This window comes from Theobroma cacao, chromosome 1, assembly GCF_053813885.1.
Source record: "Theobroma cacao isolate CCN51 chromosome 1, ASM5381388v1, whole genome shotgun sequence".
Lineage (NCBI taxonomy): Eukaryota > Viridiplantae > Streptophyta > Magnoliopsida > Malvales > Malvaceae > Theobroma > Theobroma cacao.
Window position 1 is genome coordinate 40,426,572 of NC_142639.1, and position 26,327 is coordinate 40,452,898.

Genomic DNA, 26,327 nt, shown 5'->3' on the forward strand with positions numbered 1-26,327 from the left:
ACTTTGAAACACTTGTTGCTTTCTTACATCCACTTAATCATATGATGATGTTAGCTTGATTTTGTTAGCACTAGTTGTATTTATTTGGACAGGATGAGGAGGACATTGACGGGATTGATGATTTTGCATGGTCAATAACGCATTGCCATTGGGGTGCACAAAACCGGTATCCTGTCCCTGGTTCTGTCTTTCTGAGTTTCTGTTTTTAGCTTTACGATTCCCTGCTGTCATCACCTCAAAAGCACTATCTCCGCCGCTAAAATTCGTTCATCTTCACATCACTTGGTTCGTCGAAACGGACAGATCGAAACCAGTGATCTAACATCATACCAATCAACGGTTGAGGATTAGAATCCCAATTTTAGTAGGTAAGAAAGAGGCACACCTCATAGCCCTCACCCTCCCTGATTCACTTTTTCGAGATACCCTTCCACCTCCGAGCTTCTCGTAAACGTTCTTCCATTTTCCTCTACAGAATCGAAGAATTCGGTTAAATTGCAAAACAGGGGTTCATTGATTTGGTATTTGCCAGTCTGGGTCGGTCCCAAAATTCCAAATTTGCCCAAGTTGAGCATGAACTGGCTTGGTAGTGACTAAGCAGCTAGGGTTTGAATTCTTTGTTCTTGGTTTTTTTTATAAAGTTTGTAATCAATGGAGGCTTATAAGACATGGGTTAGGAGGAACAGAGACTACGTGCACTCCTTGGAGTCTCTTGCCAACGTAAGCCTTTATTATTTCCTACCTTGCCATATAATTACATAAAGTCTTTTTTTTTTTTTTTAATTCCGGAAGTGTATTTTGATAGCTATTAGACGATTCTTGAATCTTGATCAAGAACACTTATAATCTTGGAGAACGATTGGTTTGAATGTTAATGTGCATTAAATTTATTGTTATGCTTGTGCTTCAAATATTAGCGCTATAATCTGTCTTTCTCAAAAGTTTATTTCTTGTTTGATAGTTTAAACTCGAAGTAGTTGACTTTCTAGGTTTCAGTTATGCTGGTCTAGATTCTGGTTACTGCCTCTTCCATCTTTCCCTTGCAAAGAATGAAGTGAAAAATAGAAGATATTGTATTTGCAATGTAAATTGAAATGGAAAAAAGAAAAAATGAGATATTTGATCACAAAAATCATTCAATTGGAAACGCAAAATGAAAGGTGTTGGATTAGGAAGAGTAATGATTATCTGCAATTTTGGAGCCTTCGTTAGCCGGTAGAATTCCATATTTGTTACCTTTGTGGGTTGGTATATCTCCAACGTTCCTTGTATATATGATCCATCATTATTTGGATTATTTGGTTTTGTATTCAACGAGTGAGCTTGGAAATGTAGGCAAGATTTTGTGAATGACTTTTGAATGTGTTTAGAAATTTGAGAATTCCTATCTTATGCTGTTATTTAAAACTGCTGTCCAGGGATTGACGTGGTTTCTTCCTGAACGGTTCTCCACTTCAGAGATAGGGCCAGAAGCAGGTTTTGTGAAATTTTGGTAACATTGGCTACTTCTTGATAGCTTAGAAATTGATAAGAGTCATCTAGTTGGTTGCTGCCCCCCTCCCTCCCCTCTCTTCTCCTTGTATATCAAATTCCCCTCTTTTGAGCTATACTGTCTTTTTCATTGACTGCTGACAGTTTTTCCCCATTAAACAATTTGGTAACCTTATGCAGTAACTGCAATTTTGGGAATAATCACTGCTATCAATGAGCATATAATCGATACAGCCCCTAATGGGAGGTACACTGGCTCTGCTGACCCTTCATTCCCTTATGGGTTGTGCATATCTGCTTTAAAGGACTTGGAAACTTTGGTTGAAGTTGTTGCAGAGCAGTACTATGGTGATAAGAAATGGAATTTTATTGCTGTTACAGAAGCTACCAAGTAAGAAACATTCGTCATCTATGCTTTTCTTGCTAATATACTGGCATTATGTCTTTGCCTAATAACTTGGCATTCGATGTACATTAGGGTGATGGTTAGATTAGCTTTGTTCCGGAACAGTGGATATAAAATGCTTCTGCATGGAGGAGAGATACCAAATGTTCAAAAAGATTCTGACGATACAAGTTCACAACAGAGAATTGGGGGTTTCCTGAAGCATGGAGGCCATCATGGACCTGGTTTGTTACAAAATAATCATGGGCAAAACCCTTGGAATCTTGAAGGAAGGGCATTGTCTGCTTTGAGCAGATTTGGAGAGAGTGCTAGGATGATTTCTGACCCTGTATGGATGCAAAGAATTCAACAACAGCATGCAATTATGGAGCCTCCAAGTGATTATTTCTTAAAACTTTCATGATTGGGTACTAATTTCAATGAAATGATGGGAAATCTGTTAATTTATTGCAATTTTTCCTCTTACAGCTCCAATGATTAAAAGGCCTACGCTCTCCATGATTTTGTCAGAGAAGGATGTTAATGGAGCTTTATTTCTTCTGGGGGAGGTCCTTTTTATTACAAGACCACTTATATATGTTTTGTTCATTAGAAGATATGGAGTTAGGTCATGGATTCCTTGGTTTCTTTCTCTGGGTGTGGACTTTATTGGAATTGGCTTTCTATCGCATGTTGTGAAATCAGGGAAAGGTGGAAGAGATCAACAGTTTTCTGCTTCTGAAAAGGATGAGGTTAGAGTCATCATAAATTTTTGCATTTCATCTGCCTCATCAACCTTTGGCATGATATCTGCAGATTTATTTTTTGAAGCATTCATTGACCTTGCTTAATAAAGTTAACTAGAGCTGTGCTGATATCAAGCGTTTGATGCAGGTGAAAAGACGGAAACTGTTATGGGCACTTTACCTAATGAGAGAACCCTTCTTTAGCAAGTACACCAGGTAATCGATAAACATTCACAAAAGTTACTACCTAATTCCCGCTGTTCTTTTGTCGATACCTTCCCACTGCTAAGGAATTTAACAAACTAGCATATGCTTGGTCTACAGGCAAAAACTTGAAGGCACTGAAATGCTACTGGAGACTGTTCCTTTAATTGGGACTCTAGCAGGTGCATTGGACAGATTCTTTCCCCTTTAAAAATCTGAATATATTGAAATCATTCCATGTAAAATTATTGATCAAACTAATATAGCTAGAAACTAATATTTTTTCTTTATATCTTTTGGCCAGCAAAAATTGTTGAGCTCGTAATCGGAGCTCAGACAAGGTATACATACATGTCGGGATCATAAGAGTGAAGCTGCTAGAAACCATGCTTCAAGGCAGTCATTTTGTTCCTTTTTTTCTTGGTTACAATCTTTTGGTGAAGATCCTCCCAACCACCAGATGCATGTTGTTGCTGTTGTATTCTTTAACCAAGTTCTAGATACAAGTATCATCGACATTCGACATTCAGTTTTCTTATACTTTCCATCTGTGTTAGAAATGGGCTCAACTTGTTTTTTGCATGGAAAGGGCATGTATCTGTATACGGGCCTCGAGCTCAGGCTGTGCTGGGCTCAAATATTAATCAGCGGACTCTGACCTTCTTTGATTATTAAAATGAATATTTAATTTAAAATTAATTGATAATAAATTTTATAATATCTTTAATTTAACAGATATAGGTCTATCACTACTTTAATAATAACTCTCACTTAGAAGGATTATGGAATAGGTCTATGGCAGCATAAATCAAATGAACGAGGATAATGTTTATTTTAATATAATATTATTTTTTAGAACAGCTATCTAACTTAGAATTAATTAACAATAAATAGAGAGTTTTATTATATTTATAGATCTGAATTTGTTTTTTTTACCCTTAAATATAAAAAAAGAAAAATCTTGTTGATCCATAAAGTTTAAGTATATGTATGAAAGTGATATTATATAGTAATCTATAGAGAATTTGCTTTGTATAATTATGATCATAGTCTAAGTTTGTACAATCATTATTATATATGAACATGAGATTACGTTGAATTTACGTCATTGATGATATACATTTTAGTTATGTATGTTATATGATTATTGCAAATAATTGTGGATGATGTATTGGGATATCAATTGCCAACATCTTTAAGTAAACTCTCTTCGCCACTCACAAACTCACTCCAAATTTCTGTTTCATTGAAAATAAATATTTAAAATATAAAATTTATATTTAATGTACGATTAATTAGTTGATAATAGTATATTTATTCTTTTTGAGTTTTCAGAAATCCTGTGATATTGATGTGGCTGTTTAATCCTCAAATGCCGTAAAAATTAATTAAACTAATCTTCAAGGCTAGACCCCGCCTAATCGTACCACTCTTATAAGCTGCGATGGTCATCTCATTTGGTAAACATGTTCAAATTGATTTGATTAGAAAATTTAAAAATTAAAAAAATTAATATGAAATTATTTGAATTTAAATAATTGATATAAATCGAAATAGATTTAATTTTAAAAAATTGATAACTTAAAGTCAAATTCAAATCGATCTGAATAAAAACGACATAAATAGATTTAAAGAAAAAAACCAAATTTTCTTCAACTTAAAATGAGTCTCAAAGAGTGCAATTTCCACCTATAACGATTAAATGGAAGCATTTTATCTTAGTCCAAAAAGAGAGAAATGGTCCACCAACCTATTAAGAGCTTGAGGGGATGGAGGTCCCATTGGCCCACCAGTAAGGTGAACCATGATGTTAAAGACATTAAAATGGCGTGGCACAATGTCATTAGTGGGTTGTGGTTGGCAAAGCCCTCTCCTCTATCTCGTGCACCTGCAAAAAGACATGTGGTGGAGTGGTGGGGTACATGTACACGCATTCAGTCCACATAGAAGGTTAAGTACTTCGATTAAAAAATTTTAAAAAAAAGGAAACATATGGGGGATGGGGTCCCCATCCAAGAAAAAACTGAAAAGGGGACCACTTTTAGAAAGGGGCAAGTGGGACTGTGGCCATAACCTATAACCCATTGTGGCCTACCTTACCCCTACCCCACCACCACCACCACCAGTGCCCCCCAAAGGATGAGAGAATTGTGAGATGAGCCTGGTGCGGGTTGTGCCCCCTGGTTATGGCCCCCCCAATGGTTCATGGTGCTTGCTCCTTCACGAGACCGGTGAAAATGGTGGGATCCCACCATCTTTACTTGGTCCACCATGTAAATGCTTTTAATAGGTCCCACATTTTGGAAGAATCTAACACCCGTCCCCCCCCCCCCCCCCCCCCCACCCTCCCCCATGGTTTAGACGGAAGAGGACTATGTGGTAGGGTCCATTATAAGGCCTGGTGGAGCCGTCAGATTTACAGATTGGGTCTTGGCCCCACCCCTTGGTTATGTTGCCGTACACCACAGCTTGGGTGGGCAGCTTTACAGGCGACAACTTTACTTACGACAGAGTCTCTCCAGGGTAAATCTTGGTCTGTTACCAGGCACAGTGTTTCTTACCATTTATGCGTGGATGGTAATCATTTCCCTCTTTCCATTTCATAATACAGAAGGCATTAAGAGGCTGAAAATCTTATATGAAAAAATTACCCTAAAACTCGTACAAGTCTATGTAGAGAACTCAAGCATATGCGATCCCACCTCAGCTAGTCACCCTGAAAAAAGGCCTGGCCTTGTCCTTCTTCGAATAGAATGTATTAATTTGTTAGGTTAAAGCTTAAAAGTTGTGAACAGCTAAAAACCTTCTCATCTTAATCTCAATGGATATATCCTTACTTCTTTCAGCATGCAATTGGTGGGTACGTAGTGGAATTTTATGCTATTAATTTCTCCTTTAAGGCTGTCAATTTCATAGCTTTACTTGCTAACTTACGCACAACTGCATTCTATTATTTTGGATTGAAAAGTTCCTTTGTATTTTCTTTTACTTCAATCTTTCCAAGTTTCAAATCCCAATCAAGGGCTCTGAAACCTAAGGTATGTCGAGAGAGAGAGAGAGCCGGGCATGGCAGTGATGTATCAGCCGCAGCTTGGGCCGCCGTTTACTTTTATGTATATCCGTCTCTGCAGCGGCATGTGTTGTAAATTGGGGGCCACCACAACCAGCTAAGGCAGTGTGCCAATTGCCATTGCATGACCCATTAGCTTATGCCGTGGGCCATTTTACTCGTTAAACACATTTATATTGCCAACCTATTAAACTAAAGTCGATCTCACTGCTACATTAATTCTCTCTTCTTCGGTGTAAACCTGTGGCTGTGATGAAATCGATCATGTGTTAAAGGGGTGCATTTTCAGGAGTCATGGACTTCACTGTTAAAGTTCAACCACCAAGGGCAGCTCCGGAATGCATGATGGATTGATGGTGTGGTGGGGTAAAGGCTCAACACTCCCTCGTATGCTTGCTAGAAATTCCTGGTTTTGGCCCCCACAAACCAAATGGTTCTTCTTCTTACTAAGTCTTTCGTTTTTTTTTTTTTGTTTTTGTTTTTCCATTTCATACACTTGACTTTTGGTTTTTCAGATTACATTCATATGCATTGGATGATATTAACATGATTGTCTTATTTAATTATTCTAATTCTTCAATTTAGAGACCGTTGGATTTGAATATTGTTTTTAATTTCTTGGCTTTCATGAATAAGACAGTACATAAACTCAAACTTCATACTTTTGGATGAACTTGATGAATATCATACTCTATTAATTTTATGAGATCAATGTTACTAGGCTTTTTAAGGTTATTAAACTTTTTTATTTAAACAATGATGTGTAAGATTTTTATCTCATTTTTTGTTGCTTTTCTGTTGATAAAATATAGTAAAGATACTGCCAATCACACGTGAGGTCTATTACATATATCATCTTTTAATCAAAAACGGTACGAAACAAAGTTATTATAATGTCTAATGAGTTAATGTTAAGGGTAAAGGAAATTATTTATGGGTTACTACTCTTTAATTTCACTCAAGGTATACAAGTACACACATGCTCGTGGTTATTTTTCACTAAAAAGAAAAGGGTTTTATTATTGGAAAATATTTAAAAATCTGTCTGTATAGTGTTTTTGTCAAAAATTTAATTGACAAAATATATTTTCATAAAAAATGGTTAATTTCCATTGTTGTAGTAGAAATATCTGTTCAAAGCAATTCACCTAAAAGAGTATAGCATTATAATTATAACCTATGATGATAAAATTCATTGAAAGCTACATCATATTTTGAAAACTATATGCATGTGTCATTTTATCCGCTTTGTATATTTATGAATCTCTAACTTAAAAAAGCCACGTTTTTCTTTTCATTCCCTTTAGTTAATTCAATGATAATTATGGTTTGGGGCAACAAGAACTAGGGATTTTTCAAGAACTAATCAGGTTCATTTCCGGCCCTGAGAATTAGATGAGAGACGTTTTTAGTTTGCTTTGCATAGTCGTCCATGCAACTTGGAAAGGCTTAAAACGGAAGATATAAAACCCAAAGAATTTTCCTTGTAATTTGGATCCTTGGAGGCATCACCAACTTTGACCCTACCGATCAGATAATCCCATAAATCCAGTGGGAATGGGGCCCACCACGTGTCATCATCTGGTGCGTCCAAACCTTAATCCATGATCGGTAGATAACCGTAGATTTTTTTCTCATCAAGATATCAGAAATTAGAAAAAGCCTCAAAAGGTCTTCAATTTAAGTGGATTAACAGCACCAGCACATTAACGCTCCTCCTTGTATAATATAAAACGAGTTTTATCATTTGTTCGAACTTGTTTAAGTCAGTACAAAAAGACTTCCCTCATGTAACCCACCGTTTTGTGTTTCCTTTCCTTTCTTTTTATAAAATTCAAAGCATTTTCAGTGTGCTCTTCTGTGTTGTTTTCTTCTCTAAGGTGTCTCTGCTGCTTCTTACAACAAAACTCATGGCTGCAATTCAAAAACAAGAAGTTGAAGAAGATGAAGATACAAGAGCGGTTGATCTCAGCATCAACGGCGGTGGAGACGCTGCTGCAGCAGCGTCAAAGAATCCCAAAGAGGAGCCCGACACAGAGGCAGCTATAGGCGTGATGCCCATGGCGGTGCACGTGCCGTCAGCTATTCCCATGCCGTTAGTGACGGCGCCACCCACCGCTCCGAAACGGGCTTCCACCAAGGATCGTCACACGAAAGTCGAGGGACGTGGTCGGAGGATCCGAATGCCTGCCACCTGTGCGGCTCGGATCTTTCAGCTGACCCGAGAATTGGGCCACAAGTCGGATGGAGAAACTATCCGCTGGTTATTAGAGCACGCGGAACCAGCGATAATTGCGGCAACCGGAACCGGCACCGTTCCCGCCATCGCTATGTCGGTTAATGGGACCCTTAAAATCCCAACTACCTCGAACGCTAACCCCGAACCCGGTGACCAAAGTAAAAAGAAGCGCAAACGACCCGCTAATAGCGAGTACGTTGATATAAACGATGCCGTGTCAGTTTCATCTGGTTTGGCCCCTGTAATTACTTCTCAACGACGACAGCAGCAGCAACAACTACCACCTGTTTTGCCGCAAGGGTTGGTTCCAGTTTGGGCAATACCATCAAACGCCGTCGTTCCAGGGGCCTTTTTCATGGTCCCACCTATGACATCCGTGGCTGGGCCTTCCACCGAGCCTCATTTATTCACATTTCCAGCCACCGCTACACCGTTAATTAACATTTCGGCTCGGCCCATATCGTCGTTTGTATCCGCCATGCAACATGGTGTAAGTATAGCAGCAACGCCAGGTCAACTTCAAAGTAACGTAGCGGTTACGAGTTCCACACTTCCAGTGTCAAAGACGGTCAAAACGACGTCGGTTATGGCACCGAGTTCGAGTTCTGCTGCTACTATTACAAGTAGCAGTGCAAGTACTACGACGACGACGACGACTCAGATGCTGAGAGACTTCTCGTTGGAGATTTACGATAAACAAGAGCTTCAGTTCATGACTCGACCTTCAAAGCACTGATTGAAAAACATAGGAAGACAAGAAGGAGTTCTTTTTGTTAATATGTTTTGTTCGGGGTTGGTTCATGCACTTTCATTGGTGGCTTCGTTGTTGGTGCATCCGCCATGAACGAGCAAAGCTAAACGAGGTCTCTCCCAAGCGTAAAAGGGAGGAGCACGTGCTCACGTGACGGGGTTTTAAAGGTGTGCACGTGTAATGTGGGGTCGGATTAGGCGGAGGTAGGGTCCACATCTGTGGTGGGTCAACACTCAACCAAAAAGCAGAAGGAGAGGGCACTCCGTGGACCGTGCAAAGAGTAGGATTTTTCCTTCTTTTCGTTTTTTCTCTTAAATACTAAATCTTTTTCTAATGAGGGGCCATGGGGCCACCGGGCCACCTCATCCCGCTGTCATGTGATGTGTGGCTCGGGACCCCATGGGGGGGAAAAGTGGACCCTACGGGACCGTTTTTGCAATGTTCCCAAGGTCGCCGCGTGGTGGTCCCTACGGGGGTGGGGGTTGAGGGGGTTTGGTTCGGTGGTCCGATCGAGACGTGTGGGCCAAAAGCTTAGTCAGTATGGACTTAAGACACGTGTCTGGAACTTAGCTGTAGATTGTAGGGACAGCCTTTTTTATTTTCCTTCTTTGACACGTGGGCCCCTTTGGTTTGTAGGGTCTACAAGATAACGCGATCACGATGAAAAAAAAATGAATAAATGATGATGAATGAAGATGATTCTGGCATCAGATGCTCTTCCCTTCCTCGATGTTTATTATTAGAATTTGTTTTCCCTTTGAATTGAATTTGTAAAATGCAAGTAAATCGATGAACCATGTTAATAGACTTGTAGCTGATCATATGAATGGGAGGAGTTGATTCATGAATGTTGATTTTTGGTTTGGAAAAATTGAATCTTCAAATATTTTTGTTTAATGGTAACAATTGCTAACACTTCTAGTTCTTGAACAATGTTAGAAACTCTCTAATCCCATGCTTTGCTCTCACCTGACCATGAAAGTGAGTGCGCACTCAGTTGGAATAATCATACATTTGGGAAATTTTAATGGTTTTATTTTATATTGCGTGGAAGTTGATTGGGGAGATGTAAATTGATTATTAAAAGATAGAAAGAATAATATATATATATACCCTAAATCATGAAAATGGACAAAGGTCATTCAAAAAGACTAAGTTTTTATCAGCCATAGCTAGAAAAAATATATTGAATTGATTATCCAAAAAAAAAAAGAAAAAATAAATTGAATGTATAAATATAGAAAATTAGAAAATGACAGGTAAATGAATTGGTAAGGGTATCTAGTTATGGATAGCAAATGACATGTGCTCACTGCATTTTTGTTGGCTTTCCAACGAATCTTTTTAATATATTGTCCATTGCTATCAAAATCTGTTAGCATTATTAAATTTTTATTATAATCTTATAATCTACTAATTATAATATAATAATTATAAGAGATATTTTTAAAATCTTTGGTACATTACTTAGAACTGAAAGATATTTAAAAAAAAAGGAAAAATTCCCTAAAAGTTTTAATATGCCCTGAAAATCTAAAGTTACATATTAAGTCACTTGATTTTCTAACCGAAGAAGTAAGTTAGCTGTCATCAAAAGTACAAGGCATCAAAACTAAAAAATATTCCATTTATGTGAAAAAAAAAAAAACAAAAGAGAAAGAAGATTGTACGTTTTTATTTAATATTGACCAAAATGATCAACGGTGTAAAAGAAGAAAAGGAGGTGGGTCCAGTGGGGGATAAGATGTGGGGACAGGTACAGAAGATAAAATGCACCCCCTTCCCTCTCCTAGAGTAGAGAGTCGCCACTGTTTTGCCTTTTGTGGGCTGCAAGCCACCAAACACTGGGTCCACACTAGAAAGACAGTCTGGATGCAGGCAAGGGATGGTCCACGTGTACGGTTGATATCGAAGTTTATTTAAGTTTCCATCCGGTCCCAACCATAGGATGTTTTACTTATTGCCTCTGCCAATTTTAGCCGCGTCATATTTATTCCCAAAATCTAACCTATGAGCCACAGTCAAAAGGCCCAACACCATCAAAATAGTATATACCAATCTGTTAAAAATTTAATGTGCATTTAAATATTTATTTTACATTTCATTTGAATATTTTTTTTTACAAAAATAATTATATATAAATAAAAATATCTGTAAAAGATAATGTTTGAAATTTTTAAATATTAATTTATTAAAGTATTCAATACTATTAAAATAATTTTTTAATGAAATCATTTAGTGTAATTACATTTTTATTTACAAATTAGATAAATTTTACTAATATTTATAATAAAAACATTTAAAATAATAATAAATAAATAAATCTATTTTCATCAATAAAAAATTTTAACAATGCATATAAATATATATTTATATATGCATGTACGTACGTACGTACGTATAGAGAGAGCTTATAGATAAGGCAACAAAAAAGAACAAACCTGAATAATTTTTGTTTAAAAGATGTACAGAGGAAATATGAGTATGTACAAGTAGAAAGCATTGCCCAGGGAAAAACTACACAGTATAATGGGAATGGAAGAACTGTACTTATGCCTCTTCTAATTTCAACTTTATTTGAAAATACCATTTTCTTTTCAAATTGTAAGATTCTCCTGTATGCCAAGAAATGAGCCGACTATGTTTCCTCCCACGTCTGGGAAGCTTTCACACCCGGGAAGGGGCTTGACCTTACCCTTTCGGTCGACTTCAACCGGGTAATTTAGCAAGTGTCCTCTCATCTCTGTCACTTCATCCGCTGCGAACTGTTTCCAGTTCATCTCAGCCATCTGCTTAACTCGCCTGACGCATTCGATACTCTCTGGTTCTCTGAAGCAGTCCTCAACAACTCCAAGATGCTCTGCCCATAATGACATCCTATATCCATAGATCTATGAACCACATATTTGCACAAAAAATGCAGAAAGTTAGGTACCTTAGTACAATGTACATTCACTGATATACTAAGAAAAGAAAAAAGACAGTCTACCACATGTCTACCATGTGATGTTAAGATAAAGAACTTTTATGCGAATACGCTATCCACAGTAAATGGTAATGGAAACATCATGTTTGTATTTACATCGTCTCCTTCAGTAAATAAAGAAATTCATCATCAGTATGATATAATGATGGGTTACCTGTCCATGAGGATTAGAGTGTTTTCTTGCCCAGGCATGTTGAGGTTGGTAAGCTCCCATTGCAATCTCAGTATCTCTGGTACCCTCCATGGAGCGTTGATTGATGTTTGCAGATCCCAGTATTACATACTCATCATCAACAATCATACCTTTTGAATGGACATAGATCATAAATCTTCGACTTTTCCGACTAAGAGCCTGGAATGCAAAAACAGGGAGCACATATTAAGAGTGAGGGAACTTAGGCTTATAAAGAAGGGGAGGAACCCGAATTTAAAAAATTTTCTAAGTCTTACTATAAATGTCAAAAACGAAAGTTGTCAAGGAAAAGGAAAAAAAAAAAACTAGTTAATTTTGGAGAACTCGAAAACTTGATAAACAAACCTATCTTTTAGATATGGGTAATAGGATGCAAAAATGTTGACATTAAAGAACAGAGAGAAGGATCTCTTATCAAATTAGAAGGTTTGCTTTGCTTTTTTCTTTTCTGTTCGAAGAAATTTACTTTGCTTCATAGAGCAACTAGTCTGGGCTCAAAAGCTAGACTTATCAAGTGGAAGGCTCCAATTAAGCTTCTGTGTCATTTAGGCTTGAGATATTCAAGTAAAATGGGATTTTGAACTGTCTTGTCCTTCAGTCTATCCAACCATGGCTTTAATCCACCTTCGACTTTAGGAAAAGATTTTGGGTAAGGTTTGGGGGCCTTAGAGTACCATGATATTGTGCTAAAAATAGAGAGTACCATGTTATTGAACTACCTAAAAAATGGCCTTTGGGATATGGCATAGATTACCTGAGGTGTATTTGCAGTACTAGGACTTTCAAGGCCTGAACTTTGATGTCCATCTCCCTCACGATTGCCAAGACAGAAAAAGTTCAAATAGTCTTGTGGTGAGAAAGCACCCTCAAGCCCTGCCTCCACCAAAGCCCTATAAATAGTCTCGTACATCATTTGCATAGTTTTGTGCTGCAACAATTACAAAAAAAAAAAAGAGAAAAGGTCCTACGATAAGCAAAAGAAGAAATTAAGCAAGTTGATTACCGACCATTTTAAATTTAACATATTTCTTCATTAAAATAGCCTCATACACCAAAAGAGCCCATTTAAAAGGGTGGTTACCCTCATACCGTATATGTCGAAATTCATGACTAAGCAATAGATTGTCGGTTTAGTAGTTAATCATCTTTATGAGAAAATAAACATGTCTTAATTGGATCAAGTTAAACATCAGTGGCCATTAAAAGTTTGTGTTGAACTTGCTTCAAAGCACACACTAAATCTTGCTGAATTCTCAATTATTATAATACAGTCAAGGCTCTGATCATTTTATGCCAAGTTTATAGTGAAAACACCCACCTGCCAAAATAAAATCCTTTGAGTAGCAGCTCCGGTTGGAACACCCTCTGGCCACATTGGAACAACAATATATGCAGCAAACCTCTCATTTGCTTTAATTTTGCTGGCAATCTTAAGAGCAATTTCCATTGGAATCAAGTTGTTAGCCCCTGCAGAAAGAGTGCATGATTATGGTTCTGATCCAAAGTATGGAAAAAAGCATCATTATTCCCATAAAATTTCCACAGAACATCCGATACAAGAAATATCACATAAAATCACAGTGCAAGTCCAGCCATAGCTCTTCTTCCTTTTTATTGGAAAGGAATACTTAGTTGTTTTGTCTGTTCTTTTCTGCTGCTTCCAATTGTCCTACAATGACCTACCTGCCTTCGCACATCAACTCAAGACAAAAGGTTTATAATCTGATTATAATAAAATATAAACTGAAAAATTGGTTCTCGATCTTTTTACTTTATCTCTTCTACATAAATCCAAGTCTCAGGTCTTTATCCTTTTCTAATATAAACAGAAATTTATATTGGGGTAATCGTTCAGCCTACATATAATGAGCCCAATCTGACTCCATTCATTAACCCCATAGAACTGCAGAACTCATGCATTTATGCAGGGTTGTAGACCAAAATTGCATCCCCCCAAGCAAAGATGTACTAACCATTACCAAGTTTCTTACGTTAGTCACAAAGATCATGGTCATCAAAATGTAATGGATGCTAAAATTTTCTTACCTAAGTCTTTATTAGAGTTCCAATTGTAGGAGGATCCAATGAAATACTGATTTTCTATATAAATGAAATGCTGGGCAGCACGAATAGCCTTCACATATGCTGTATGTATGCTCATATCAATAAGTACATTTTTACCACACACCAAATTCTGTCACAAAAAAGAGAATCCATCAGCTTCTATACACAGGAAATCAGAACAAGCCAATTAAGGCACAAAAAGGAAAATTTATTGCAATGTTTTCTTTTACCTTGCTTGTGGCATCCTTTGGATCCTTTGGAAAGTCTTTAACAGAATTTGAATCAATTGAACGAAAAATCTGTGTGTTGGAACCCAGAAACAATAAATGAAAATATTCCATTTGTCTAAAAATTAAAAAGTATATGAAAATTGTTTTTAAAAATTATATCGGGCAAGCAAGATATAAGCCTACGACTTACTTGAACCTCACCAACCCGCCCAACTCATTATCACTAAAGCCAATCTCAACTAGCAAAATTACCTGAACATGCCAAGCTTCAGGCTCATTCTCATTAACACCAGGAAAATCAGAAACTCCAATAATGTCTGGAATTCTTTCTAACCTCAGCAAAGCATCATCATATGACATTTTTAATTTTTTAATTCCATGAGGCTTTGCAGCCTTGAACCATCGCTCCTCAAAGTTGACCAGAACATCATATGCAGCTGGGCCATCAATTCTACAGTGCAAGTCATGCCATGGTTCTCTTGGACAACCAGCAACATTACCCTGCTCAAGAAATTAGCGTTTAATAATGAGCAGGACTTCTTTGCTGTGATGACATACTATTAAACTTGCAGCTACCCAATAGCAAAAAACAAATGGAAAGAAAGGCAAGTAGTTACCGTAAAAGTTGGATTATGATAGTCATCCTTATGCACTGTTTGTAGCGTCCTAAATATAGGATGATGTGGAGAATCATATCGCCCATCACATAAGTCAAGGCCACCAAGGAAAGCAATAATTTTTCTTCTATTTTCCCCAGCATCGGCATCCACAATTACAGTTTTCTGATGGTGTGTATAAATTGTTCCAACTTCCTGATAATTGAATATGTGAGAAGAAATGCAATGCAAAATTTTTATGCCAAACATAAAGACAAGGATCACATAATGAAAAGCTCAACAAACTAGATTTGGCTTAGTGGTTGTTGCCCCTCCTCAAGAGAGTTAAGGGCCAAGGTTTCAATCCCCTTGGACTTCTTTATATGTACTAAAAATCCAATAACAAGAGTTTCAGCAGACACAAAAATGATAAAGGATTTATATTTCAATGATCTGTAAAGAAATTGAGAATCCATTCAAAAAAAAAAAAAAAAAGAAGGAAAAACTCTCAAAAGTTCTAGCAAGCTTGTTCACAAACTTCAAACTTCGGAAATGATTAAATTAATACCAGCATGACTACAAACTCATATCTAAATATGTTATGTATATATTTACACATTCACACTTCACAAAAGACACAAACTATATGGTTCAAGTTCAATCACCGTCAAAATTAAACAAAAAATATTTGAACCCATCAAACAAATACCAATGAAAATAAAATATTTTTATTCTTTTATTATATTGAGAAAGGAGGATCAGACAGAGCCATTATATTTCCTCATTCAGCACCACTCTGTCAAAGTTTGATAGGCCAACTTATCGATTTGAATAGGTGGAAAATAGTAAATACCGCTTTAGCCATTCCTGAACCTAGCTTTATTTGAGAAATATAAAATATCTAAGCCAAATAAACTTTTCCAATTGCCAAAAACATCCTGCCAGCATGTGGTGGTAGGTGTACTACCAAATCCAGCCACCACAAGAACAACAACAATGTAGAATGTGACTCAAAATTTTTATTAAGGCAGATAATGATTTCGAAAAATACAACAATCGAGTAGTACCACCTGATGTCAAATAAAATCCAAACTGATGCAGGAAAAATCTGAACAGATAGGGGGGCATAGCTTGGGGTGGAAAAGCTAAGATGATCATACACCTAACCTTTTGCTTGATCCAGCTATGTCGTTTTCCAGCAATACGAGGACAAAGTAGCACTTGCACTGAAGAGTGCTTGAAAAAACGACGAGTTTCCTCATCATGGGTCTGCATTATTCCATCCTGTATTGATCAATTTAGAGAGGTTACTGTAAAAACATAGCAACGCTATTGAAATTGAAGACAAAAAAGTGATAAATTTCCAACTTCATAAACATCTATAAGTAGAAAAACTAAAGATCTTGACTTCTGTTTATATAATAGATTGGAGTGCATGCAGAACAACATAGTCAAACCAACTGATAAATTATTCTCTCACTTCTTTCAGTTAGATGCTCTCCACCATAAACCAACCAAGGAACCACTGAGACCGTGCAAAGCATGGCAACACACACATACATACACAAACTCACAAAGAGGACTAAGTTTGCATTTTCTCATTGTTATATTCAAGTTTGCACCTGCCATGCACAATGATAACCATATACTTTTACTGTCATTAGGTTTAAACACTTCATTATATTGAACCTAATTAATTGTAAATGGACTTAACATTCAGATAATTAGAAATAAAGTCCTAAGTGTATAAAGCTGACAGTTAACCCTGATGCTAAAATATATAAAGAATAACATAATCTGATATAAGTTACTCACTGTTTTGTATCCCAAGATGCTTCTTGAAGTAGGGTCATCCCATATCAGAAGCAGCACTCTCACTCCTTCCTGGGACTTTGACCTGAGAATATCACCCAAAGTGCAATCTGAAGCAGGACCAGCATCCCGCACTAGCCTAACATTGTGCCAAACTGACCATCCTGTAATGTAAATCAAGCGCCTAGCCTGACGAATTGCATCAAATATGTCATGCCAACACTTTCCATGCACATAGGTCATCCCCTGGTCAAGTTTCAAGTTTGGAAGGCACCCATCAGGGACATGGGCATCTTGATAAAGAGTCACTGTTCCACCCTTCCTAAGAGGAAAATATGTACCAGGAACCCCCAAATAATCAGGACCTGCCCCAACTCCGTCATGATAGAAGCTCAATTTCTCCATTGGCGTGTACTGAATTGATACTCTCAAGACAGCTCCAGGCTTACAGGGTTTTCCACTATTATTCAGAATTGGATAGATTCCCTCAATCTTTTCCCCTGAGTATATCTGCTCCACTGGAATCGGTACAATTCCTATCAACTGTGACCCCACAACATCACTGTCTTTAACAACAAAATGCACTTCGGCAGCATAATGTGCAACAGGAACATAGAAATGTTGCATCCAGACAGGGTTTTCACTATTGCTAATCACATATGTCCTTCCCAAAACAGCACCTCCAACTGCAATTGAGACATAAGGATCACTTGTAATTTTCCGGTTCATGTGTCCTTCAATCTTGTTGGTGACATTCACAGGTAATTTCCCAAACATATCACCTAAAGTTTTATGAAACATATCCATGTTGGGAAGATTCTTTGCATCATAAACCAAAATATCTAAATTTCCATGTAGGAGCAAAACTCTCAGTGAACCTTTCTGGAAAGGCACAATCTGCATACCCTGGCTATGTTGTGATCCATTGAATGAACCCGAATGGGAAAAAGCAGAGTGATCGGAGGAATCCATCCGGCCCCAATAAGACCCCTCCCAATTACTAGAAAAAGAGTTATTAGGATATCCATAAAAATTTCCTGGACTAGCATGCCCATAAACTGGACTTTGTACCTCAGGTGTTGAAGCAGACGTGGGCAATGGAGGCCCTGAAGGTGCTGGGGGTGATGCAGGCACTGTCAGGCGACTATCAGACAAATGCACGTTACTCAAAAGATCATCCAAAGGCGGATAAGCCGAGGCATGAGATTGAGTACTATCAGTATTTGATCCTAAAGAACTTGTACTTTCCTGCCTGTTATGACCAGAGAAGCTATTGTCTCTGGAGTGTAGCTGAGAATTACTTTCAGGAGGAGGGTATCGTGCAGGTTGTTGATAAGAGGAAGATACTTGTGAGTTGCTTTCAGGAGGAGGGTATTGTGCAGATTGTTGATAAGACGAAGATACTTGAGAATCACTCTCAGGAGGTGGGTAATGTCCTGGTAAGGATTGCTGATAAGGGTACGGAGATGAACCATACTGAAAACTACCATGATGTTGAAGAGTAGGTGGAGGAGAAGTTTGAGGAATTGGATTTGGAGAAACTGGGTACGGATATTGATAAGGAATCGGTCCAGAAGGAGAATGCGAATAGTCTAAGGGAGCTGAATGAGAGGTTTGGGCCGGATATGCTGCTGGTGGATAAGGGTAATGGGGAGAACTGTAAGGGTATTGATATGGTGGTGGAGGCGCATATGGATCTTGATTTGGAGGAGGATATCCATGGTGATACGGATATGAATACGGATTATTGTATGGGTAATTATCCATCAAACTCTATATCAAATTATGATTCTTTATGATGGTAATCAAATCATGTACAGAAAAGGAAACTTTTTCCTTCATACATATAACAAAAAAGATGCAGAAGAAATCAAATTGAGTTATAGTTCTCAGTAGCAATGGAGAATTCAATTCTAATAACAGGATTTGAATCAAAAAACCAAAAAACAAAAACCCAAGAAGCCCAAATGAAACAAAGAGACCCGAAAAGGACAAGCAATCTCTTTTCCTTTCTTCTTAAAACAAAAGAACAGAAGAAAGAACACAAAGAAATGAAAGAAAACAGAAAATAATTCAACTTGGGTTCTCAGGGAAAGAGGCAGAGAAACAGTTACCTATTGGGAACTTTTGGATCATTTAATAAGGTGGATGATATCTCTCCTTCTGAGAATCTTCATAGAAAAAAAATTGGAAGAAACAAAGATAGAGAGAGAAGCATTTGTGGAGAGAAATGCAATTAAAAGAAGCTTCTATAGGTAAAAATCCCTTTCGCGTTGACAACTTGTGTCAAGGAAGAAACCAAAGGTTGCCACATCGGCGTTTTCATGTTTCGGCTGTCTTTCGGATTGGGTTTCACCAATCTGCCGTGGGAAAACCAAAGACAGGGCAGTTTTGTTTACCTGTTAACCCCTAGCCACGTGGGGAACAGTTCTTACGTTTAACCACTACGCGTAGATATAATTCAATAGTATTAAAGTGTAAAATCAAAGCAGATTATGTCACGAGAGAAAGATCTCTAATCTTTGAAAATTAGAATAGAATTGGACACGTAGCTGATCTACAGATTTTGCTTTCAATTTGTTTTGACGGAGTCAAGCGAATGACAAAGATTTGAGTTGAGGAATCCAAGAAAACCAGGACAAGTAGTATTTTTCTTTCGGGTTTGAGTATTTGACAGGACTGACTTTTCATCCCAGCACTGAAATAATTAAGGAAGCCACCACGAAACTTAAAAGCGTTTCCCTGTCAAACAAGGAAATATTGTATTTTATCAAGGTACATGTTAATCAAACTAAATTTATTTTAATTATTTTTGGGCATTTTTTCAACAAAAACTCCTGGGACTTATTAGAAAGCAAACCTAACAATCCCAACTCTGCTACCAAGTTACTGCTACGGGGCTCCTGACATGGTATTTATCAAGGTACGACCACTTTATGTAGCCGAAGGAGGTCTTTCGGGGTACTGTTCCGTTCCTTTGTGTGAAAGTAATCTTGTAGCTAAGCTTCTGGCCTGGATTTTCAAACTTCAAAATCTCTGGCTCAACCGTTATTGATACTCCATCCGGTTCAGTCCCACGTACTTCATAAGTAACATTAGGGATCCCGACATGTGTGACAGTCCTTGTGAAGGTAACAGTATTATTGTCGATGGAACGTTTGAAATTCACTGCAAAAGAAGGGTAATTTAGGTCTCCGGGTTGCATAGTTAGATTTTGGGGACAAGTGAAATCTTTCCCTGCAAACTTTGCTATATCGGAAGCTGAATACTTCAGGCTGCACAAATAGTTCAAGTAATCTTCTGGGGTGATGTCATAGATTAATCCTGGATCAGAAGCCTTTTCAGGGTCAACATGACCTGAGCCGAATGCAAAAGGTGTAGCCGCGGTATAGTTACTAGAAGCAACATCTGCGATTTCCCCGCACTTGTCGTCGTGAACATAAGCCGTTGTCATAAGAGCTGATTTGATTGCAGCAGGGGACCAGTCATTGTGCACTGATTTGAGGAGTGCTGCTATGCCACTAACGTGAGGGCAAGACATCGAAGTGCCCGAAGCTATATTGAACAGAACTCTCCTTTCGTCACTCTTAAACGAGGACGGGCCAGTCAAGCCTGGCCATGCTGCCAATATGTTCACCCCTGGCGCAGTTACATCAGGTTTAATCAAGTCTGGTCCAACCGCATTTGGTCCTCTTGATGAAAATGCTGCCATCATTGGTGCAGGCTTGCCATACTCTGTTCCTTTGAAAGTAATTGAAGCAGTTGGGTTTGTGGTTGATTTCAGGTACTCTTTGATGGCTTTGCTTTCTGAAAAACCTAATGAGGAGTCTGGTAAAGGTTGTGCAACCAACGCACGTTCCTCACCTTGCTTTTCGTCGTTTAACAGTAGCATTCCAGCTCCTCCGGCCAATTTTACTTGCTCCCCCTGTTCAAATCGACTAAAGATGAGGGCCGAGTCACAAACAACGATTTTTCCTTTCACACGTTCACGATTGAGTGAGCCCTCAGCGCAAAAAATTGTATTTTTATTACCACCGGCTGTTTCTCCATATACAAGTGGTAATTGCTTTGTTTCATTGCCAACATATAGAGATGAACCCTGAAAAGTTTGCCCATCTCCAAGTTCGACGGTCGTTGCAAATTTCCGATCAAGATAGCTTGCAGCCACAGTCATAATCCATGGCGCGGTATTGGTAACACTTGAGCTAGATGGGCCTGAATTGCCACCAGCGCACGACACAAAAATCCCTTTTTTGACTGCTTGAAATGTTGATATTGCAATTTCATCTAGATTATAAGGCTTTGAAATAAAACTTCCTAAAGAAAGTGACAACACGTCAACACCATCAGAGATGGCTTGGTCTATGCCTGCTATTATATCAGAGCCAGCAGCAGCACCATCATTCCAACACACTTTATATATTGCAAGCCTAGACGTGTATCCCATTCCACCCGCCGTGCCATTGGCCAAGCCAAACATGCTTGCATTGTCAACGAGATTACCAGCCGCAGTTGATGCAGTGTGTGTCCCATGGCCTACAGAATCTCTTGCAGATTTATAATCGGTTATTTTACTGAATTTGCCAATAGTAGCCTCGTAGCCTTTGAAGAAGTATCTGGCACCAATTATTTTTTTATTGCAATTTGATTTTGTGAAGTTTGTGCCTTCTTCACAAGCGCCTTTCCATCTTGATGGCACTGGTGGCATGTTTTCATCCTGGAAACTGACATGTTCTGGCCAGATTCCAGAATCCACCAAGCCTATTATTACATCAGAATTCAAATTCGAAGCATTCCAGAGTCCTTTTCCATATTCTAGGCCAAGAAATTGAGGGGAACGTGTAGTTTGTAGAGTGAACATTTCATCAGGAGTTGCAGAGAGGAAACCATCGATTTTTTTCAGTGATTCTAGTTCCTTAGAGGAGAGCTTTGCAGCAAAACCAGAAATTGCAGATTCATAGACATGAATTAGCTGGGGAGATGTCGACTCAGAATCACTTTCTTCTTCTTCAGCTGAGAGATCAGTGATAGAGTCGATCACTGCTTCGTACCATTCTTTGGAGTTGCCTAGAGAATGATGTGAGGCAGCTATCTTGGTCTTGTCCATGTGAACTATATAAGTCTGCCTGTTCATCGAAGCCATTGAAGTTGTCGCTGCAAAGACTAACAACAGCAAGGCTGTTTTACATATCATGGTTGCTGTAATTAAAGAGAACGAATCAAACATATAGTTATCTGATTGATAAATGTTACCAGTAGAAATGAAATGTTAATTCGGAAGAGAGCTACAATAGACTAAATTTAAATCTTAAGATGTTGAAAATGGCCTATATGATTTGGAAAGTGTGAGCAGGGTATTCATACAATGGATGCCGAAGAAATGAATAAGACAGGATTATGGATTCAATTCTACTGACTGAATAATGTCAAGAAATATAAAGTACAAAGGGCTGTTGTATCAGCTGTGCATTCATTGATAGAGTAAGGACAAATGAAACTCACCTGTCTCCATAGCACATACAGGACGAGGAATGACCAACCAGGACAGGAGCTTAATATATAAATATATGCTCGATAACTGAAGCTAACAATATTGTGATGAACTACTCAGATAACTTCCTTAAGTTCATTTGAACAAATTTTACATGTATTTATACAGAGGTTACACTACACAGTGAGTTGATAAGTATTATCTGCACATAAATTTGGAACAATGTTTCAAACGTTAAGTTTAGTTCAAATATCAATAGATAAGCCGCACACTTATCCCTTTGTTTGATTAAAAAATTAAGTGTATCCCTTACTTTATCCCTTTGTTTGATTACAAAAGTGCAGGCTTCAAGTGGATAAATGGATGGGCGAGAGAGCAATTTAAAGCTGTAAAATCCTCCTCCATTGGCATCGGAAGGGAAAGAGATGGACAGTGGGACCAATCCATGGCTAATGTGAACATGAATGGCGGCTATTCATTAAGATTAGGCCACAACTGTGCACTTAAGTCCAAGCCAGATTAACGCTGATAGCTTTTTCAAAGTTCTAAAATGGATGTCTACAACTCAAAGTTCTGTTTCACATGACTTAATCATTGCATTTAAAATCTTTACCATCACTAAAATTGTATCTACAAACTTTGAATACCTATACTATGTTTAAATATATATATATATATAAATCTTATAAATGATGCTTGCCAAACTTTACAACGTTTCTTATTTTGTATATTTAATATGAAATTTCACCAAAAAAAAAAAAGAATTAGTGAAGTCACTGGGAAATTCTTGAAAATGTTATTTATAGCTCTTCAATTTCATTTTTCTTTCAATAATAATGATTGGTCCCTAGCAATACATGAGATTAACATGGTGTGTCACATGCAAAGAACCTTTCTTTTAATTATTTTTAGGCATATTCCATATGTTTTAATTTTTTTTGGGCAAAAACTCTTGGAACTTGAATGATTAGAAAGCATCCACACTTCAACTCAAGGACTTTTGCCGTCTTTTGAACCTACACTACGTCCAAGTAACTGCTATGGGGCTCCTGACATGGTATTTCTGAAGGTACACCCAATCTATGAAGCCGAAGGAGGGCTCTCGGGGTGTTGTTCCTTTCTTTTGTGTGAAAGTGATCTTGTAGCTAAGCTTCTGGCCTGGCTTTCCAAACTTCAAAATCTCTGGCTCAATCGTCATTGATACTCCATTAGGTTCATTCCGTTGTACTACGAAAGTAACATTAGGGATCCCGACATGTGTGACAGTTCTTGTGAAGGTGATGGTATTACTTTTGCTGTTAGGTTTGAAATTAACAGCAAAAGAAGCGTAATTTAGGTCCTCGGGTTGCATAGTTGGATTTTTCGGACAAGTGAAACCCTGTCCTGCGAACAATGCTATCTGGGAAGCTGAATACTTCAGGCTGCACAAATAGTTCAAGTAATCTTCTGGGGTGATGTCATAGATCAATCCTGGATCAGAAGCCTTTTCAGGGTCAACGTGACCTGAACCGAATGCGAAAGGTGTAGCCACGGTAGGGTTACTTGAAGCAACATCTAAGATTCCCCCGTGCGTGTTGTCCAGAACGTAAGCTGTTGTCATAAGAGCTGATTTGATGGCTGCTGGGGACCAGTCTTTGTGCACTGATTTGATGAGTGCTGCTATGCCACTGACATGAGGGCAAGACATCGAAGTTCCTGAAACTACATTGAACAGAACACTCCTTTTGTCACTCTCCAGCTGAGTTGGGCTAAGCAAGGGAGGCCATGCTGCCAATATGTTCATCCCTGGTGCAGTTACATCAGGTTTGATCAAGTCCGGTCCAACGTCATTTGGTCCTCTTGATGAGAACGCTGCCATCATTGGTGCAGGGTTGCCATACACTGTTCCTTTGAAAGTAATTGAAGCAGTTGGCTTTGTAGTTGAGTTCAGGTACTTTTTGATGGCTTTGCCAGCTAATGCACCCAAAGCAGTGGCTGGTAAAATGTGTGCATCTGCAAAAAGTTCCTCACCTTCATTTTCGGTATTGACCAGCAGCATTCCAGCTCCCCCGGCCAATTTTACTTGCTCTCCCTTTTCCGCTCGACTAGTGATTCCTCGTTGGCAAACAACGATTTTGCCTTTCACAAGTTTACGCTTGAGTGAGCCGTCAATGCAAAACACAGCTGTTGCATCACCAGCTGTTCTTCCGTACACAAGTGGTAACTGCTTTGTTGCCTTGCCAACATATAGAGATGAACCCTCAAAAGTTTGCCCATCTCCAAGTTTGACGGTCGTTGAAAATTTCCGATCAAGATAGCTTGCAGCCACAGTCATAATCCATGGCGCGGTATTGGAAACAGTTGAGCTAGATGGGCCCGAATTGCCACCAGAGCATGAAACAAAAATCCCCTTTTTGATTGCTTGAAATGCTCCTATTGCAATTTTATCGCTATCATAAGGCTTTGCAGAACCTCCTAAAGAGAGTGACAACACGTCAACACCATCAAGGATGGCTTGGTCTATGGCTGCTAGTATATCAGAGCTAACACAACCTTCAGACCAACACACTTTATATGCTGCAATTCTAGACGTGTATCTCGTTCCACCCGCCGAGCCATTGGCCAAGCCAAAAATGCCTGCATTTTCAACGAGATTACCAGCCGCAGTTGATGCAGTGTGTGTTCCATGGCCTTCTGCATCTCTTGCAGATCGATAATCTGTTGTTTCATTGATCAAGCCAGCAGCAGCCTCGTAGCCTTGGAAGAAGGCTCTGGCACCAATGAGTTTTTTATTGCAATTTGATTGTGTGAACTTTGTGCCTTCCTCACAAGCTCCTTTCCATCTTGACGGCACTGGTGGCATGCCTTCATCCTGGAAACTGATATGTTCTGGCCAGATTCCAGAATCCACCACGCCTATTATCACATCAGACTCCAAATTTGAAGCATTCCAGAGTCCTTTTCCCAATTCCAGGCCAAGAAATTGAGGGGATCGTGTTGTGTGTAGAGTCAACATTTCATCAGGAGTGGCAGAGAGGAAACCAGTCATCTTTTTCAGTGATTCTAGTTCCTTAGTGGAGAGCTTTGCAGCAAAACCAGAAATTGCAGATTTATAGACATGAATTAGCTGGGGAGATGTCGATTCAGAATCATTTTCTTCTTCTTCTGCTGAGAGACCAGTGATAGAGTCGATCACTACTTCGTACCATTCTTTGGAGTTGCCTAGAGAATGATGTGAGGCTGCTATCTTGGTCTTGTCCATGTGAACTATATAAGTCTGCCTGTTCATCGAGGCAATTGAAGTTGTCGCTAAGAAGACTAACAGCAGCAAGGCTGTTTTACATATCATGGTTGCTGTAATTAAAGAGAACAAAACAACAAAAAAATGATATAGTTATCTGATTTATAAATGTTGCTAGTAGATTACATTTTACTCTTTTCTCTAAGAATGACAATGAAATGTTAATTCGGAAGAGAGCCACAACAAACTAATTTTAAATCATAAGATGTTGAAAATGACCTACACATGTGCAGTGGAATGTTCAAAACTTCAGCAGAATTACTCACAATAGACACCATCAGTCAAGAATGAATCAACCTAATAGCCAATGTAATGTAATCCATGATTATGGATTATGATCGGACAATTGGACCAGAAAGAAAAGTTTTTTCTTTTAAAAGATTGATTGATTAAAAAAGTGAAAGAAGAAAGAGATGGAAAGTGTGAGCAGGGCATTCATACAATGGATGCTAAAGTTATGAATAAGACATGAATTTTGATTCAGCTTTACTGATTGAATAATGTAATATAAAGTATAAAGGACAATTGTATCAGCTATGCGTTCATTGAAAGAGGAAAGACAAATTAATGAGGATCACCTGTCTCCATAGCATAGCCCGAGAGAATGAGAAGGAATATGCAGGACGAGGAATGACCAACCAGGACTAGAACTTATATAGGCAAAGAGTGGAGGATACCTAGCTAAAGACTGCACTTCTTAAGCTCAATGCTTATTATTATACAACAAAAGTGTTCCCTTACTTTTTTCCTTTTGTCTGACTATAAAAGTGCACGCTTCAAGTGGATAAA

At 38.3% G+C, this 26,327-nt stretch overlaps 4 protein-coding genes and 1 pseudogene across 4 annotated transcripts; 2 read left to right on the forward strand and 3 right to left on the reverse strand.

The window, feature by feature from the left end:
• The first annotated feature begins 100 nt into the window (after window positions 1-100).
• SSE1 (shrunken seed protein (SSE1)) lies at window positions 101-3,414 on the forward strand. Its single transcript, XM_007051900.3, has 9 exons — window positions 101-368; window positions 476-720; window positions 1,419-1,476; window positions 1,672-1,882; window positions 1,970-2,274; window positions 2,366-2,628; window positions 2,771-2,838; window positions 2,947-3,008; window positions 3,131-3,414. Exons 2-9 carry the CDS (start codon window positions 652-654, stop codon window positions 3,190-3,192), a joined length of 1,098 nt encoding a protein of 365 aa, XP_007051962.3. The 5' UTR covers window positions 101-368; window positions 476-651; the 3' UTR covers window positions 3,193-3,414.
• Window positions 3,415-7,620: 4,206 nt separating this feature from the next.
• On the forward strand, window positions 7,621-9,596 carry TCP9 (TCP family transcription factor). Its single transcript, XM_007051902.3, has one exon. It carries the CDS (start codon window positions 7,807-7,809, stop codon window positions 8,869-8,871), a length of 1,065 nt encoding a protein of 354 aa, XP_007051964.3. The 5' UTR covers window positions 7,621-7,806; the 3' UTR covers window positions 8,872-9,596.
• A 1,708-nt stretch (window positions 9,597-11,304) lies between these two features.
• LOC18614242 (phospholipase D beta 2-like) lies at window positions 11,305-19,103 on the reverse strand. The gene is made up of 10 exons (XM_007051903.3): window positions 16,771-19,103; window positions 16,123-16,239; window positions 14,977-15,171; window positions 14,612-14,860; window positions 14,360-14,428; window positions 14,112-14,259; window positions 13,384-13,532; window positions 12,820-12,993; window positions 12,027-12,224; window positions 11,305-11,777 (listed from the first exon to the last, which is right to left on the reverse strand). The coding sequence occupies exons 1-10, from the start codon at window positions 18,532-18,534 to the stop codon at window positions 11,484-11,486; spliced, it is 3,357 nt and encodes a 1,118-aa protein (XP_007051965.3). The 5' UTR covers window positions 18,535-19,103; the 3' UTR covers window positions 11,305-11,483.
• A 542-nt stretch (window positions 19,104-19,645) lies between these two features.
• Window positions 19,646-21,961, reverse strand: LOC18614243 (subtilisin-like protease SBT1.1 pseudogene; annotated as a pseudogene).
• A 1,081-nt stretch (window positions 21,962-23,042) lies between these two features.
• Window positions 23,043-26,217, reverse strand: LOC18614244 (subtilisin-like protease SBT1.1). Its single transcript, XM_018114175.2, has 2 exons — window positions 26,117-26,217; window positions 23,043-25,591 (listed from the first exon to the last, which is right to left on the reverse strand). The coding sequence occupies exons 1-2, from the start codon at window positions 26,124-26,126 to the stop codon at window positions 23,280-23,282; spliced, it is 2,322 nt and encodes a 773-aa protein (XP_017969664.2). The 5' UTR covers window positions 26,127-26,217; the 3' UTR covers window positions 23,043-23,279.
• Between the last annotated feature and the right edge of the window lie 110 nt (window positions 26,218-26,327).

Bases quoted from the DNA above. Each gene is read 5' to 3' on its own strand.
- SSE1 (XM_007051900.3), top strand. From the start codon at position 652: ATGGAGGCTTATAAGACATGGGTTAGGAGGAACAGAGACTACGTGCAC. The intron at 1,883-1,969 runs GTAAGAAACATT...GATGTACATTAG, and splicing joins GCTGTTACAGAAGCTACCAA to GGTGATGGTTAGATTAGCTT. The intron at 2,275-2,365 runs GTGATTATTTCT...TTCCTCTTACAG, and splicing joins TGCAATTATGGAGCCTCCAA to CTCCAATGATTAAAAGGCCT.
- TCP9 (XM_007051902.3), top strand. From the start codon at position 7,807: ATGGCTGCAATTCAAAAACAAGAAGTTGAAGAAGATGAAGATACAAGA.
- LOC18614242 (XM_007051903.3), bottom strand. From the start codon at position 18,534: ATGGATAATTACCCATACAATAATCCGTATTCATATCCGTATCACCAT. The intron at 16,240-16,770 runs GTGAGTAACTTA...TGATCAATACAG, and splicing joins GCATCTTGGGATACAAAACA to GATGGAATAATGCAGACCCA. The intron at 14,861-14,976 runs GTAACTACTTGC...TTTCTTGAGCAG, and splicing joins ATCATAATCCAACTTTTACG to GGTAATGTTGCTGGTTGTCC.